Source organism: Petaurus breviceps, unplaced genomic scaffold (assembly GCF_028583685.1).
Source record: "Petaurus breviceps papuanus isolate PSGF00001 unplaced genomic scaffold, PetGlider_PUasm1.0 90410, whole genome shotgun sequence".
Lineage (NCBI taxonomy): Eukaryota > Metazoa > Chordata > Mammalia > Diprotodontia > Petauridae > Petaurus > Petaurus breviceps.
The window spans coordinates 186,450-200,415 of NW_027187242.1; the positions used below are offsets into that span (position 1 = coordinate 186,450).

The window sequence follows — 13,966 nt, forward strand, 5'->3', positions numbered from 1 at the left end:
AAAATAGATCTTTAATGCAATAGAGAACTTTGAAGCATTCCTGATGAAAAGACCGAACTGAACAGGAACTTTGAAATACAAATACAAGAGTCCAGAGAAACCTAGAAAGGGGACTTCATTCTAGAAGTTGGAGGGAACTGTATAGTGATGTAGTGCTAACATTCTAAAGAGGGAGAGGAGACAAGTGTCTTTAGAACCTTAAATGTCTTCAAAGGGTATTGAGGGAGAGAAATAAGGTAATAGAAGTCCTGGGGTGAACTGATTCAGTTCTGAGGGTTCTAAATGAGGGAGGAGGGTAAAAGGAATATGCTAATGCAGAAAGAATGTGATTTCTCATCAATGAGGGGTATGAGAGAAGTATAAAGCCAGGAACAAGTGGAAAGGGGAGCCAACATCCAATGAACCTCCTTCTTATCTGAAATAAACAAGAGAGCTGAACACACACACACACCCAGACACACATACACACACCCACACCCACACACACACACACACACACACACACACACACACACACACACACAAGAACTTGCTATAGCAACATGTCAATGTTTCCACAGGGAATCAAGCAGGGATAAGGGTTGAGGTGAGCAGGAAAAGTAACACCAGGGAAGGAAGAGTCAAAATCAAGGCCCCATCCTGATCCTCAAAGGAAAAAGAAAAAGAAAATGTGTAGAAACGAAGGAGTCACCCATTGAGTGGCGGACAGGCTAGTGAAAAGACCAGTGCGGTGCGGATGGGGTTCCTTCCAGGGAAGCCTGGGAGGGATGTCCCAGTAGGGTGAAAGGGGCAGGGCCCAAGGATATTCCACCATCCAGAAGAAAGCCTATGGCCTCCAGCACCAGCCTGGTGCCCAGAGGGCCAGTGAGAAGTGGCTGCCCAAGTTGTGATGAGGGGATGGTCCTGGCACTGCACAAGGCAGACATTCACATCCATGACACCCTGGAGATTTCTGCGGCTCGAGTGTTACCCGGGGGCTTTCTTTCTCGGTTTTTTTTTAAGTGGGGGACAGAGTAAGGGGGAATGGTGCAGAAACAACAAGAAAGACCATTGTGATAAATTCTAAATGCACAGGAGGATGTTTCCTCAGTCAGTTGGCAAGCAGGCACTCACTCTGTGTGAGGCCCTGCACTAGGAATCAGTAACAAACAGAAGACTCAGGAAGAAGGGCTGAGACTGATCACACCCTTGTTCGTTTGTTTGTTAAAGTGAGCTCGAGTGTGCAGGTTCACAGCTGCAGAGAAACCTCTTTTCGGGATGCCCTGGCATGTGTTAAAACGCTCTCAAGGGGGGTTAATTTTCAAATTAAAAAGTATACTTAATTATTTTTTCAAAATGAGCAACTTTGTGCAGTCACACCCTTGTCTGAAACTCAAACAGTCCTAGGAGGGAGGCGGGACAGGGACAATTCACCCTGTTTTACAGATGAGGAAACTGAGGCCCCAAAGGTGATGTTCCAAAGTGAGAGAGATTCCAGAGCACCAAAGCAGGTACATGTGCTGTGAAGACAGATGAAACTTCCTGACACAGGCATGACTCTGTTCAAGACGCCTCCCAGTGAGTCACTGAGGAAAAAGGGCCCTCTCAGCGTGGAAGAGATGCTGGAAAGGCAGAGATCATCCCTGCAAGAGAGGAGGTCAGTCACCTAGCAGGTCTGGAAAGCTCCAATTTGGCCTCAGGTACTTCCTAGCTGTGTGACCCTGGGCAAGTCACTCAATTCTGTCTACCTCAGTGTCCTCATCTGTAAACTGGGGATACAAATAGCACTCACCTCCCAGAGTGCTTGTTATAGGAATGGGAATCTGAAGATCTTCCTTGCCTCTTGGCCCTTTGATAGGCTTAAGTGACTCTGAGAACCCTCCCTAGTTTGAAAATATACTCTGCCCCCAATAGGCTGAATGTGGTCACCTGGAGCCTGTGACAGGAGACTTGTTTTTCAGGAATGCCCACACCTTGTTACTTTGTGACTGGGCAGTGGGTCAAGAGGATTGTGACATCCTCTGACCCAGGAGAAGGCTACATATGCCCTGATGTGAGGCTTGGCTTTGGGGCTCACTTTGGGAAGAGTTGTGTGATTTGACCAGATGAGACTCTGGGCAGCTGTTGAGCCCCCAGCTTTGGAAACCCAGATGTTGGTGCTTCCCTCTCTGGTAACTGACTAGGTATGGATGTAATGGTCAGACAGCTGGAAGCCTGTCTGCTGATCTGTGTCTCTGTCTGTATTTGTTGTCTGCTTGTAACTTGTTTGTATTCTCTGAAGTTCAGGGTGCTGACCTTTTTCCCCTGAACTAGGTAAATGATATGTTTGATTAAAGTAGGATTGTTAACCCATTTTGCGTTACTTTCCTTTAGAAAAGCAGACGTAAGAACCTGTGCTAGCAGCCATCCTGGGTATGCTGGGGTGCTTGCTGCTACAGTAGTTATGAGGATCAAGTGAGCTTTGAGAACTTTAGAGCACTGGGACTCTAAAGGCCATTATCATGATTACTGATAGACCATGGTTCAAGAAGGAAGGCCTGACTGACACTCTCCCCAAGGTGAGCCCACCTCCTGTCCTCCAGGCTGGCCCCAGGCATCTGAAATATGCTTCCTCCCCCATGATCCTCGAGGTAGGGGAAACGCAGGAGGCCCCAAAGGGTGAGGGTTATGGGACTTAGTTAAGATCACACATGCTGCAGTTGGGGCCAAGGTGGGACCGGAGCCCACATGCCTCCTCCAGGTCAACACAGGGAAGGGGTGGGGCTCTCAGAATTCCATCTCCCATCACCACGGTCTGGGGGAAGGGCCTTGGGCATTCTACCTCTTCCCATCTTCCCCGGGGCTACAGAGGGCAGCACCCTCCTTCCAGTCAGCCAGGTCATCCTTTACTCTCTCGATAGAGAAACAATGAAGAAAAAGAATGAGAATAAACTGGCATTCATGCAAAGACAGAGCTTTACAAAACTATATACTTTTATTTTCACAACCTTGTGAGTTATTCCCATTTTGCTGATGAAGAAACCAAGGCTAAGAGGTTAAGTGTCTCACCTAGGTTAATAGCAGGTAAAGGTCTGCAACAGGATTTGAACTCAGGTCTTCCTTCCACCTAGCTACCACATCCAATCTATTGCCAAGTCCTGTAGTTTCTATCTTCCCAGAGTCTCTTGAATCTTCCCCCACCCTGGTACAGACCCTAATCTCCTGACATCTGGACTATTATAATAACCTGCTGAAGTTTGGTTGAGTCTGCCTGCCTCCATCTCTCCCCACTCCAGTACAGTGTCCATTCAGTCGCCAAAGTGATTTTCCTAGGGGGCAGGTCCTGTCAAGTCACCACATCCTTCAATTCCATAAACTCCTGTGTCTCCCTGTGATAGTAATGGCAATTAAAGATTCCCCTGTATTGGCTTGGTTTTTAAATTGATTGTATTAAAACCCAGAGCTTGTTAATCCCACCTGTGGGATGGACTTTTTGATGTGAAAAGAAAGTCCTGACTGGGAGGAGCTGGTGATGTAGATTTGGAGAGACAAGAGAGAGGCGGAAGTTCTTTTTGGAAGCAGCACCTCGTGGAGAGAGACTAAGAGATTGCTGGTGGCCGCTTTGAATTGCCCTGGACTTTTGAGACCTGCCCCCTGAGCTGCCAAGGACTGAGGAGACATGGCTGTTTTGCTGGTACTTTGTCTGTCTGTCTTGATGTTATTTTGCCAGATTTGTCCACTGGTGAAAGACTGTCCTGTTGAAGAAGTCCTGGAACCTGGCATTTGGTTAAGAAGGCCTGAGACTGTCCTGCAGACAGAGAGTGAATACTGTCCACTGGTGAGGGACAGTACTGAGAGTGAATACTGTCCACTGGTGAGGGACAGTACTGTTGTTGCAGGGGTCTGGAGACTGTCCGGCAGACAGAATGAATACTGTCCACTGGTGAAGGACAGTGCTGTTGTTGCAGGGGTCTGGGAGCCTTTCTGTTGGTTCAGAAGCCCTGAAGGATTTTCTTGTTGTATGTTTACAGAAATCCTGGGAGAGGGCTTTGCTAATGTGTTCAGGGGTTCTAGGACTGTTCTACAGACAGAGGATAAATTCATGAAGGGACTGGCAATGTATCTTATGGCCTTGCTAAGCCTTGTCTCCCCAGGAACTAAGATTGCTGAGAACTTGCCTCGTGTCAAGATGAAGAAAAGACCTCCATTTGGGTATTAAGTGCTGTGTTTAAACTTGATGTAACTCTGGGGTAGATTCAATTGTGATCCAGGGGTGGGGAACTTTTGACCTTTTTGTGTTCTATGGTTGAGCAAATGAATGTATTACTTATGTTTGGAAACTAATCTCCATTTGAGAAGAGGGGCTTTGTGGTGGACTTAATTAAGGTATAGCCTAGGGGTGGAGAAGTATTTGGAACAGAGACTTTGTAATTGATTGAATGATTGGAAAGTCCTGGGGTGAGGTAGGCCTTGGAGATGATTTAATCACACTTAGTAAATGCTGTATTTTGAATGATGTCATGTTTTGATCTTCTCTGTTCTGGGTTTGTTACTGAATAAAATAGAGAGCACCTATGCTGGTATTTTGAACCTGGGAAGTTGCCTTTGCTTGGTATTACATTACACTCCCCTACAAGGCCCTCTGTTTGGCACCTAAAACTCCACAATTTGATTACAGTCTGCCTTTTCAGGCTTATTATGCATCACTTCTCCCCTTCACCCACTCTATTGTCCAGTCAAACAGTTCCCATCTCCACACCTTGGCATTAGGTCCTCCCAGACTGGAAAACACTCCCTTCTCATTTCTGCCTCTTAGAAACCTCCTAGGAGAGGCCTTTCCTGATCCCTTCCTTTGGTATCAGAAAAGAAAGCGTAAGAACCTGTGACCAGGGTCTGGGGGAAAGGAAGAGAAGAGCATCCCAAGACTGGAAGAAGATTGTACGAAATCCAAAGTGCCGATACAGACCACACTCCTTCTTTGCAAAGGGCGAGTGAGGAATGAAGAGAGGAAAACGTTTGAGAAGAGACTGGAAGGAAACACTCAATGAGTAGTCATGACTAAATGTGAATGGGATAGCCTCACTCATAAAAGAGGAAGAAGTTAGCAGAATGGGCTACAAAACAGAATCCAACAACATGTCATTTGAAACATCATGATTCATGTAGAGTTAAAACGAGAGGCTAGAGCTGAGCCAATTATGCTTCAGCTGAACCCCCAATAGTATGAGTAGCAGTCATGATCTCGGTCAAAGCGACAACAAAAAGAGACTGGAAAAAAGAGAAACATCAAGAAACTACCTTATTCCAAGATACAAGAGACAATGAATTCCACCTTCAATATTTTACATATATTCACCAAATGGTGTAGTATCTCAAATACTTAAAGGAAAGGCTAAACAAGGTACAGGGAGATAAACAGTCAAACTATATCTAATAATTGAGGACCTCAGTGTTCTTCTTTCATACCTAGACAAATTTAACAAAAGAAATAAACAAGAAATTTGAGAGCACGAATAAAATTTTAGAAGAATTGGATTTCTGGTAATTACTGAATGGGAATAATTAAGAAGGAGTATGCATGTATTTCTAAGTTATTTCTCAGAAAAAGAAACCAGTCTTAATGCATCAAAACCTTACAAAGAAAAGCAGAATTATTAAGCACATCCTTTACTGGCTACAATTATAAAAAAAAAAACTAAATCCAACAAAGGGCAATTTTTAAAAGAATTAACTGAGACTAAGCTAATCCTAAAATTTGGTGGGTCAAAGAACAAATAACAAACAATAGATGGTGGCAAAAAGGAGCAAGATACCAAGGAGATCACATAGCAAGATCTGTGAGACACAGCCTGGTCCCTCGCATTACCTTGGGGGATGTTCTATCTACACATGTGTACATGGAAGCTGAAGGGCCAGGTGGACAGGCATAGTTCTGCTTCATTTCTGGCTGTTTCACCAGTAACTAGCACGTTGTCCTTCAAGAAATGTTTGTTGGTTAAATTATTCTCTGGATTTTCCAAACATTCTACTCAACTAAATTCTGCATTTGCTGAGCACTTCTTTAGCCTCGCTGGGCAGCCAGGTGATACAGTGGTCAGAGAGCTGGGCCTGGAGTTGGTAAGACCCGAGTTCAAATCCAGCCAAAGACACAAAGACCTGGGCAAATCACTTCATCTTCCCCCAGCCTCAGTTTCCTCATCTGTAAAATAGGTGCTATGATAGAACCTACCCCTAAGGACTGTTGTGAGGGTCAAATGAAACATTTGTAAAGCACTCCTGGAATATACTGGGCACTATATAATGGCTAGTGATTATTGTTATATTAGGTTACTCTGGAGGAGACAGAAGAGACCAGACTTTAATCCTCAGGGAATAAAAGCCTGCATGATAAGACTTTCAAAGTTTGCCCTCTTCTGGGGGTGAAGTGACTTACCCAGGGTCACACAGCTGCTAAGTGTCTGAGGTAGAAGCTGAAAGCATGCCTGTCTTCCTCCATCCTTTCCTCTCTCCCTCCCTCCCTCCTTTCTTCCAGTCCTCCATCTTTGTCATCCATCCCCTCTGCAGCTTTCCTGCTCTAACCCTGGTTCTCAGACCTCACCAAACTATGATTCCTGCTCTTTGGGGGCCCAGCCCCCAAGGCTTCTTCCAGGAGACTTCCCAGATGGCCCCAGTTCTCACTCTGTGAGTTGCTTGCCCCACCTGTAGACGAAATGGGGGCTCCCCATTACGCCTGCCTTGAGCTCTGTGGGATCTACTCTATCCCCACAACTCAATATGTTGTACCTTTTACAGAGATCTAGGGTAGGGATGGTTTTTCTCTGTGTCTCCAGTCCCTGGATTGGCCTTGGCACATAATAGGTATTAATAGTATTTGCTGAACTGAACAAAGAGGGTTTCTCCATCCTGAGGGGGACAGTCAGTTACAATATTTACAATATTCAGACACCCACTACCAGGAGATCTCCAATTGCCTTGTAGACATCCATGTCAATTAGTCATTCAACAAACATTTGCTGACCCTACACCTTAGCATCCAGTACTGAGAAGGGGAGAGGGGAGCAAAAAAAATCCAGAAAGGACCCAATCCCTCCCCTAGCACTGGGGGGGGGGGGGGCGAGCATTAAACAAATCACATACTGTATTATGAGCATTAGGATTTCTTAGTTAAGCACTGGGCCCCAGTTAATCTTATCTGAGCCTCACAACTTATTTTAGGAGATTGGGAGGGGGAAGATTAGATCCATTTTACAAAAGGGGAAATGGAACAGAGAGGAAGGGACTTGCCCAAGGTTACACAGTAAGGTAATGGCAGTGTGGGGAGGGAAGGCAGGAAGGCAAGAAGGCAGGAAGGCAGGAAGGCAGGAAGGCAGGAAGGCAGGAAGGCAGGAAGGCAGGAAGGAAGGAAGGAAGGAAGGAAGGAAGGAAGGAAGGAAGGAAGGAAGGAAGGAAGGGAGGGAAGGAGGAAGGAAAGGAAGGAGGGAGAGAAGGAGAGAGGGAGGGAGGCAGGTGTCAAGCACTTTACAATGATTATCTCATTTGGTCCTCACCACCACTCTTGGAGGTAGGTACTATCATCATTGCCTCTTTATAGTTGAGTAAACTAAGGAAGCCAGAGGTGAACTGACTTGTCCAGGGTCACACAGCTGGCTAATATGTGAGGCTGGACTTGAACTCAGGTCTTGGTGGCTCCAGGTTCAGGGCTCTATGCACTAATATGCCTCTTAATAGCAGAGCTGGGATTAGATCTCCGGTCTCTTGGCTGCCAGACCAGTCAGCAAGTCCCTTGACTTGAGGAATCTGAAGCTTCATAGCAGCCCTTCTCGGGTTCTGAGTTTATGAAGCTGGTCCCCCCAGTGCCTGCACTGGGTAGATGGCACTTGTGGGTGGCATCTCCCTTGCCCTGGGGCTGCTATCCAGGCCAAGGACTTAGGTCTCCTCTTGCTCCAGTCTTTTCCACAGGAGCACCAACACAAGACTCGGCACTCTGAGCTGCCAAAGATGTAATGAAAACAGACTGATCACAGTAAGTACTTAAACATTTGTTGAATTTGACCTCCTAATGACCAGATTCAATGGCCTTTTCTCAATCTTTGTTCCTCTTGAGCTCCCTATAGTCTTAGACAATTGGCACTCTTACTTCCTGGATCCTCTTTCTCTCTAGGTTTTTAGGGCACATCCCCCCCCCCCCCGGCCCGGCCGGTTCTCCTCCCTGACTGCTCCTTCTCTTTCTCCTTTGCTGGATCCTCCATCAGGTCACACCCTCTGACCATGGGTATCCCTCAGGGTTTTGTCCTGGGTCCTCTGCTCTTTTTCCTCTAATACCTCACTGTCATCAGCTCCCATGGATTGAATGACTATCCATTTCTACGCTGATGACTCAAATCTACCTTTCCTGCCTCAGTCTTTCTGCTGACATTTAGTCTCATATTCCCAACTTCCTTTCAAACATCTTGAACTGGATTGTCCAGTAGACACTTGAAACTTAACATGCCTAAGATGGAACTGATCTTTCCTCCTAAACCATTCCCGCCCCCTCTTACCTTCCCTATTACTATAGAGGGCACCCCCACTCTCCCATCCTGGGCTCCTCAGTCTCTTTCTTTCACCTTCAGATCCAATATGGTTCCAAGGCCTGCAGATTTCACTTCCATAGCACCTCTGGTCAATTTCACCTCTACTGCACCTCTGGTCATCTCAGCTTTGCTGCACCTCTAGTCAATTTCAACTTTGTTGCATCTCTGGTCATGGTCAATTTCACCTCCACTTCCTGTGGTCAGTTTCACCTTTGCTGTACCTCTGGACAATTTCACCTCTACTGCACCTCTGGTCAATTTCACCTTTACTGAACTTCTGGTCAATTTCACTTCTACTGTGCCTCTGCTCAATTTCACCTCTGGTCAATTTCACATCTGCAGTGTCTCCCCAGTAGGCTTCTCTCCTCTGACACATCTGGTCTGTTGCAACAATTGCTGAGAGGTCTGCCTGCCTCAGCCTCTCCCCATTCCAGTCTATCCTCCACTCAAGTCACTAAAGTGATTTTCCTAAAGCCCAGTACTGATGATGTCACTCTCTATTCAATAAATTCTGGTGGCTCCCTATTACTTCCAGAATCAAATATAAACTCCTATTTGGCATTCAAAGCCCTATACAGCCTAGCCCCCTCTTACCTATTTGGCTTCTACCATCTTCCTCTTCCCCACATGTGTGATCCAGTGACCCACCAGGCTGTTCCTCACCCAAGACCCTCCATCTCTGGACCCTGACCTGCCATGCCTAAAAGACTCTTCCTGCTTGTCTTGGCCTGTGGGCTTCCCTGGCTTTCTTCAGGTCCCAGATTCCACCTTCTCCAGGAAGCCTTTCCTGATACTCTTCCCATTGCCTTTGTTCCCAGTATATCTTGTATGTACACATTTAGTTTCATGCAACTTCCCCTTTCAGTCTGAACTCTGTGAAGGCAAGGTCTGCTTCTGTCTTTCTTTTTATCGCCAGCACTTAGCATTGAGGACAGACACTGCCTTGATAAGCATAGACACTTAATAAATGACTTACTGTTGACTACCAGCTGAAGGGGGAAGACCCTTGAGAGGGAGTCTAGGGACTGACCCTCAGAGCAAAGGCTCTGGGATTTGGATACCAATGTCCTGGTGCAAAGGCAGGAGTCCACCAGCACCTTTCTGGCTCAGGGGATCCTTGCAGTAACTCAATATATGGAAATCTGGATTCTCGTGGCTGGCCAAGGACCTGAGGGAGGCAGACAATGTGTGTGGCAAAGACCTTTACTGGGCCCTCCACCCTAACTTCTCTGCTTATTACCCAGGGGACTTTGGCCAAGATCCTCCCCCTCTCTGGGTCTCATTTTCTTCTTCTGTAAAATAAGGAGCTGCTGTGCTAGACCATACCAAGGTCCCTTCCCACTGTCTATCTAGGAGCCTTTGTTTAGAAAGGGGAAGAAAGAGTTCTTGGCTTATAGACTAATGCCCTGATGCCCTGATGAGAGCTCCCTGGGCTCTGTTTCTGGAATATCCTTATCCAGTCCTTCTGGGATGGAGCTGATGTTTTTGACTGTGGACATCCCAGCCCCAACAAGGCTGTAGTTTCAGAATGGAACAGCCTGGCCAAATTCAATACAATTGAAGAAAGACTTGGTAAAGTACAGCACCCAAGGGATAAAAAGACTAAAATGTACCTGACTCCCCACAGCCTGCCTCAGGAGATGATCTCTGGGAGGCTTTGAGCAGGGGAGCCATGCTGACTATTGACTAGTCACTCAGGGCCCCACCACCAGGCAGGATTGGAATACAATGCCACATCCCACAAGCTCTCCATTGCTTCTCCCAAATAATTCTAACACAAGGGAAACAATAGAGGGAGAGCCAAGAGAATTCAGGAGGCTCCTGGGAGGAAGGCAACCAGGAGCTGAGCCTTGGAGGCAGATGAGGCAAGGGTAAGGAGGTAAGGTGTTTCAGGCATCAGTGATTACCAGGAGAACAGTATGGGAGTAGGAAAAGGAATTGCTGGGATCAGAGACTTCTAAGGCTATCAGAGGCTATCCATTGCAATCCCTTGTTTTATTGATGAGGAAACTGAAGCCCAGGGATTTTGAGTGACTTGCCCAAATTCACAAGGATAGCAAAGGGTGGAGCCCAGCCTGGAGCCCTTTAAGGCTCAAGATTGGAACATCATAGAAGTCAAAGGAATAAGGCAGGAAATGGTGGGAGTAGAATTGTGGAGCACATTGATTGCCACACAAAGCTAGGTCCTTTATCCTGGAAGTAATAGGGAGTCATGGCAGGTGGTACAACCCAGAATTGGGCTGGCTCCCTGGAAGCAGGGACGCCAGGCAGAAGCCATCCACAGAGGCTCTGGGAGAGGCAAGAAGGGAAGGGAGCTGAGAGCTGGCCAGGCAGAGCCCCCATGGCAGTTAAGGGGGTGGGCCCCTCTTTCTGGTCTCCTATTGACCAGCCCCATGCCTCATACACAGCAGGCACTGAATAAATGTTTGTGAAATTGACCCGAGGAATAGAAATATTCAGCCTTGCTGATCAGAAGGCTAGTCAGTGGTGCCATCCACCAGAACAAGGGGTCTTTGGAGAAGGGTCACCAGCAATGACCTTGGGAGGAGAAAACCTGAATCAAACCTTGCTCACACTTCCCAGCTGTGAGCTGCTAGGCTCAGTCTCCTCACCCTAAGATGGGTAAAGGAAAAAGGGAAAGAAACAAGTATTCATGAAGTGCTGATGACATGCCAGGCTCTGTGCTAAGCTGGGAGTAACAATGCTTCTCAGTACCTGCCTGATGAAGTTAAGATGAAACTCAAAAGTTCCTCAATGACAAATTCATCTTGAGTGCCTGGGCAGCCAGGTGACTTAGTGGATAGACACTGGGCTTGGATCAGGAAGATTGTGAGTTCAAATTTGGCCTCCTACACTTACTAGCTGTGTGACTCTGGGGCAAGTCTCTTAACCCTGTTTTCCTCAGTTTCCTTATTGGTAAAATGAGCTGGAGAAGGAAAAGGCAAACCACTCCAGTGTCTGCCAAGAAACCCCAAACGGGGAGCCTTAAGAGTAGGACTTGACTGAACACCAACAATTTGAACAACTGATTGACACCCAGGCCAACTTTCAAGGAGCCCACTAGCCAGTCTGCCCGTTAGGTCCCCTAGAGCCTGAGGGGTTGGGGGTACTTGGTTGGGTGGGAGAGGTGTAGGGGCTGGATAAAGAAAAACCAAAGGACTGAATATGTAGATTAGGGAGCCATCTGCCTAGAAGTGATAATCGACCCCAAGGGAGGGATGAGATCAGCTAGGAATGGCTGAGAAAGGGAAGAGGCCAAGGCTGAGCCCTCCGGGTAGCCTTGCCTAAGGGGAGGGAGATGGGGAGATAAGAGAGCCGGAGAAGGAGCCGTATGGGCAGGCAGAGGAGAGACAGGGAGAATGACATGAGGCCAGGAACCCAGGGGAGAAGAGAGGCTCCCTTCATGGGCCCAGCACCCAGCGCCTCTTCACAAATGCCTGTGATGGAGTCCCTTTAACTAGGAAGCCAGCCCGGACACACTGACCAGTGGGCTGCAAGGCTGACTCCCGATATCATTTCTAAAATATGCAGGGGGGGGGAGGGGAAGCCCCAGGGTTTCCTGTGTATCTTGGCCCATCACTCTGGGTTTCTGTGGATTTGCTGCCTCTCTATCTGTGTGTGCACATGCCGCTCTAGGCCAATCTCCATTCTGACAGCCTTAGCAAAACTACAGGTGGGCACTGCCATCCCTCAATCAAGGGAAAATGGGCTCCCAAAGGAGAGCTTTCTCCATGGGGAGCAGATTTCTGGGCTCTGGCCCAGACCCCAGCTATGAACCTCCCCAAGATTGGACTGAAGGGTCATTGTGCTATTGCCCAATCCCCCTGAATCTCTGGGGCTGCTTCCCCCACCCTGTGACCCAAGTCCAAGGGCCTGGGCTCCATCCTGCTCTATTCAGCCAATCAGCCTGGTCAGTCTGCCCATTCTGTTGCTGGCACCGGACAAGTGGAGAGAGCCATATCAAAACTGTTAGGGACCCTGGGGACCAACCCTTCATTTTACAGATGGGGAAACTGAGCCCCAAAGGTGCTCCTCAGGTCAGTGCTGGGTCAGGAAGTTGGATCTCAGACACACCGACTCCTAAGCCAGGACTTTCTAGTAGTGCCTGGGATGTCTGTGACACCAATGATTGAATCTGAGTTAACTGCTGACCCTATTTGTCACTAAGGTCCCTCTTTTCTTGGATCCTCAGTCTGCCCATCTAGTAAATGGGCTTGGGGATGCCAGGGATGGGCTCTGCCTCCAAAGAGGACTGACTGGATTGGGGGGCTCAGGGCTGAAGAAGGGAACAACAGCTACATGACCCTGAATCCAAAGAGCCCCCCTCACTCCCAGAGGCAGGAATGAAGTGGCATCAGTAACTGGTCAGCACTCCTCTCTTCCCTGGCCAGGACAGATCCCGATGTTGGACTCAGGCCCTGCCTGCTAACCCCTTGGCAGCCCCCATCTGACCCACCCTTGTCACAGTACAGCAGGGAGGCCGGGAATCAGCTAGGCCCCTAGGCAGAGGAAAGTAGGGTGGAGATGAAAATGAGGAGCCCCCAGTCGAACACACTCCCCCCTCCCCCTCCCCCCAGGCTTGTGCTGTGTCTGCCCCCCAGACTTCCTGATATTGCAAAGGATAGCAGAGGCTTGGAGATCTCCCCACTGCCTCTGCAAAAGCTATCAGGAGCTTGCTTTCTGGACGTCAAGGTCCCTCAGAGTGGGTCAATGTATCTGTCTATGGGTGTGGGAGGGGGAGGATCTGATTGAGGGCCGGGACTGCCCTCCCCCACCCCGGAGTTTCTCGCCCCAGGCTGGCTCCCAGCGCTGTGGCCACCTCCCAGGGTCCCAGGGTCCCAGGGTCCCTGGGTCCCCTAGCCCCAGGACAACCCCCAGTCCTCACACCTAGCCCGAAGGCTCAAGGTTCTCCTCCTACCTCAGCAGGTTCTGTAAGCCCTGTTTGCTGGAGTGCCTCCTCAGAAGCGCCCCGCTGCTCCCGCCGCCGCCGTTCATCTTGCCTCTGGGCACTGCGAGGCTGCCAGCCCTCGGACGGGAGGAAGGGGAGCCTGCTGCGGCCGAATCTGCTGCCCGCCTGCCTGCCTCCCTCCCTCTCTCTCTCCCTCCTTCAGCCTCCTTTCCCGTTCCCTCCCTCCAGGAAGTTCAGCAGCTCCTTTTGTTTGCCTCCAGCCCCTTCTCCTCCCCACCCCTCCACCCCGGTCTACCCCCTCCCCCTCCCCCGTCCCTCCTCCCCCTCTTCCCTACACCACTCGTCCGAAAGGTCCGAGAACAGGGATGGGGGGGGGGGCGGGGCCCACAAGTGGGGCCCCCCCCCGGAGCGCCCGGGCCCGCCCCCCCCACCCCCCTTCCCCCTTTTTTTCTCCCCCCCCCTCCGGGTCTCTCCCTTTGTGTCCCCCCCGCCCCCCCCCCCTAAGCCTCCTGCCTCACTCACTCCC

At 49.0% G+C, this 13,966-nt stretch overlaps 1 protein-coding gene across 2 annotated transcripts in view; it reads right to left on the bottom strand.

Annotated features, from left to right (window-relative positions):
* The window catches only part of LSP1 (lymphocyte specific protein 1), a 60,602-nt gene that overhangs the window by 26,800 nt on the left and 19,836 nt on the right, over positions 1-13,966 (bottom strand). The window contains exon 1 of one of the 2 annotated variants that reach the window (XM_069108624.1): positions 13,450-13,728. The exons of the other annotated variant lie outside the window; for it this stretch is intronic. Coding sequence (XP_068964725.1) covers positions 13,450-13,526 — 77 coding nt within the window. The 5' untranslated portion in view covers positions 13,527-13,728. Of the gene's footprint in view, positions 1-13,449; positions 13,729-13,966 lie in introns of those variants that run through there. 2 annotated transcript variants of the gene reach the window in all.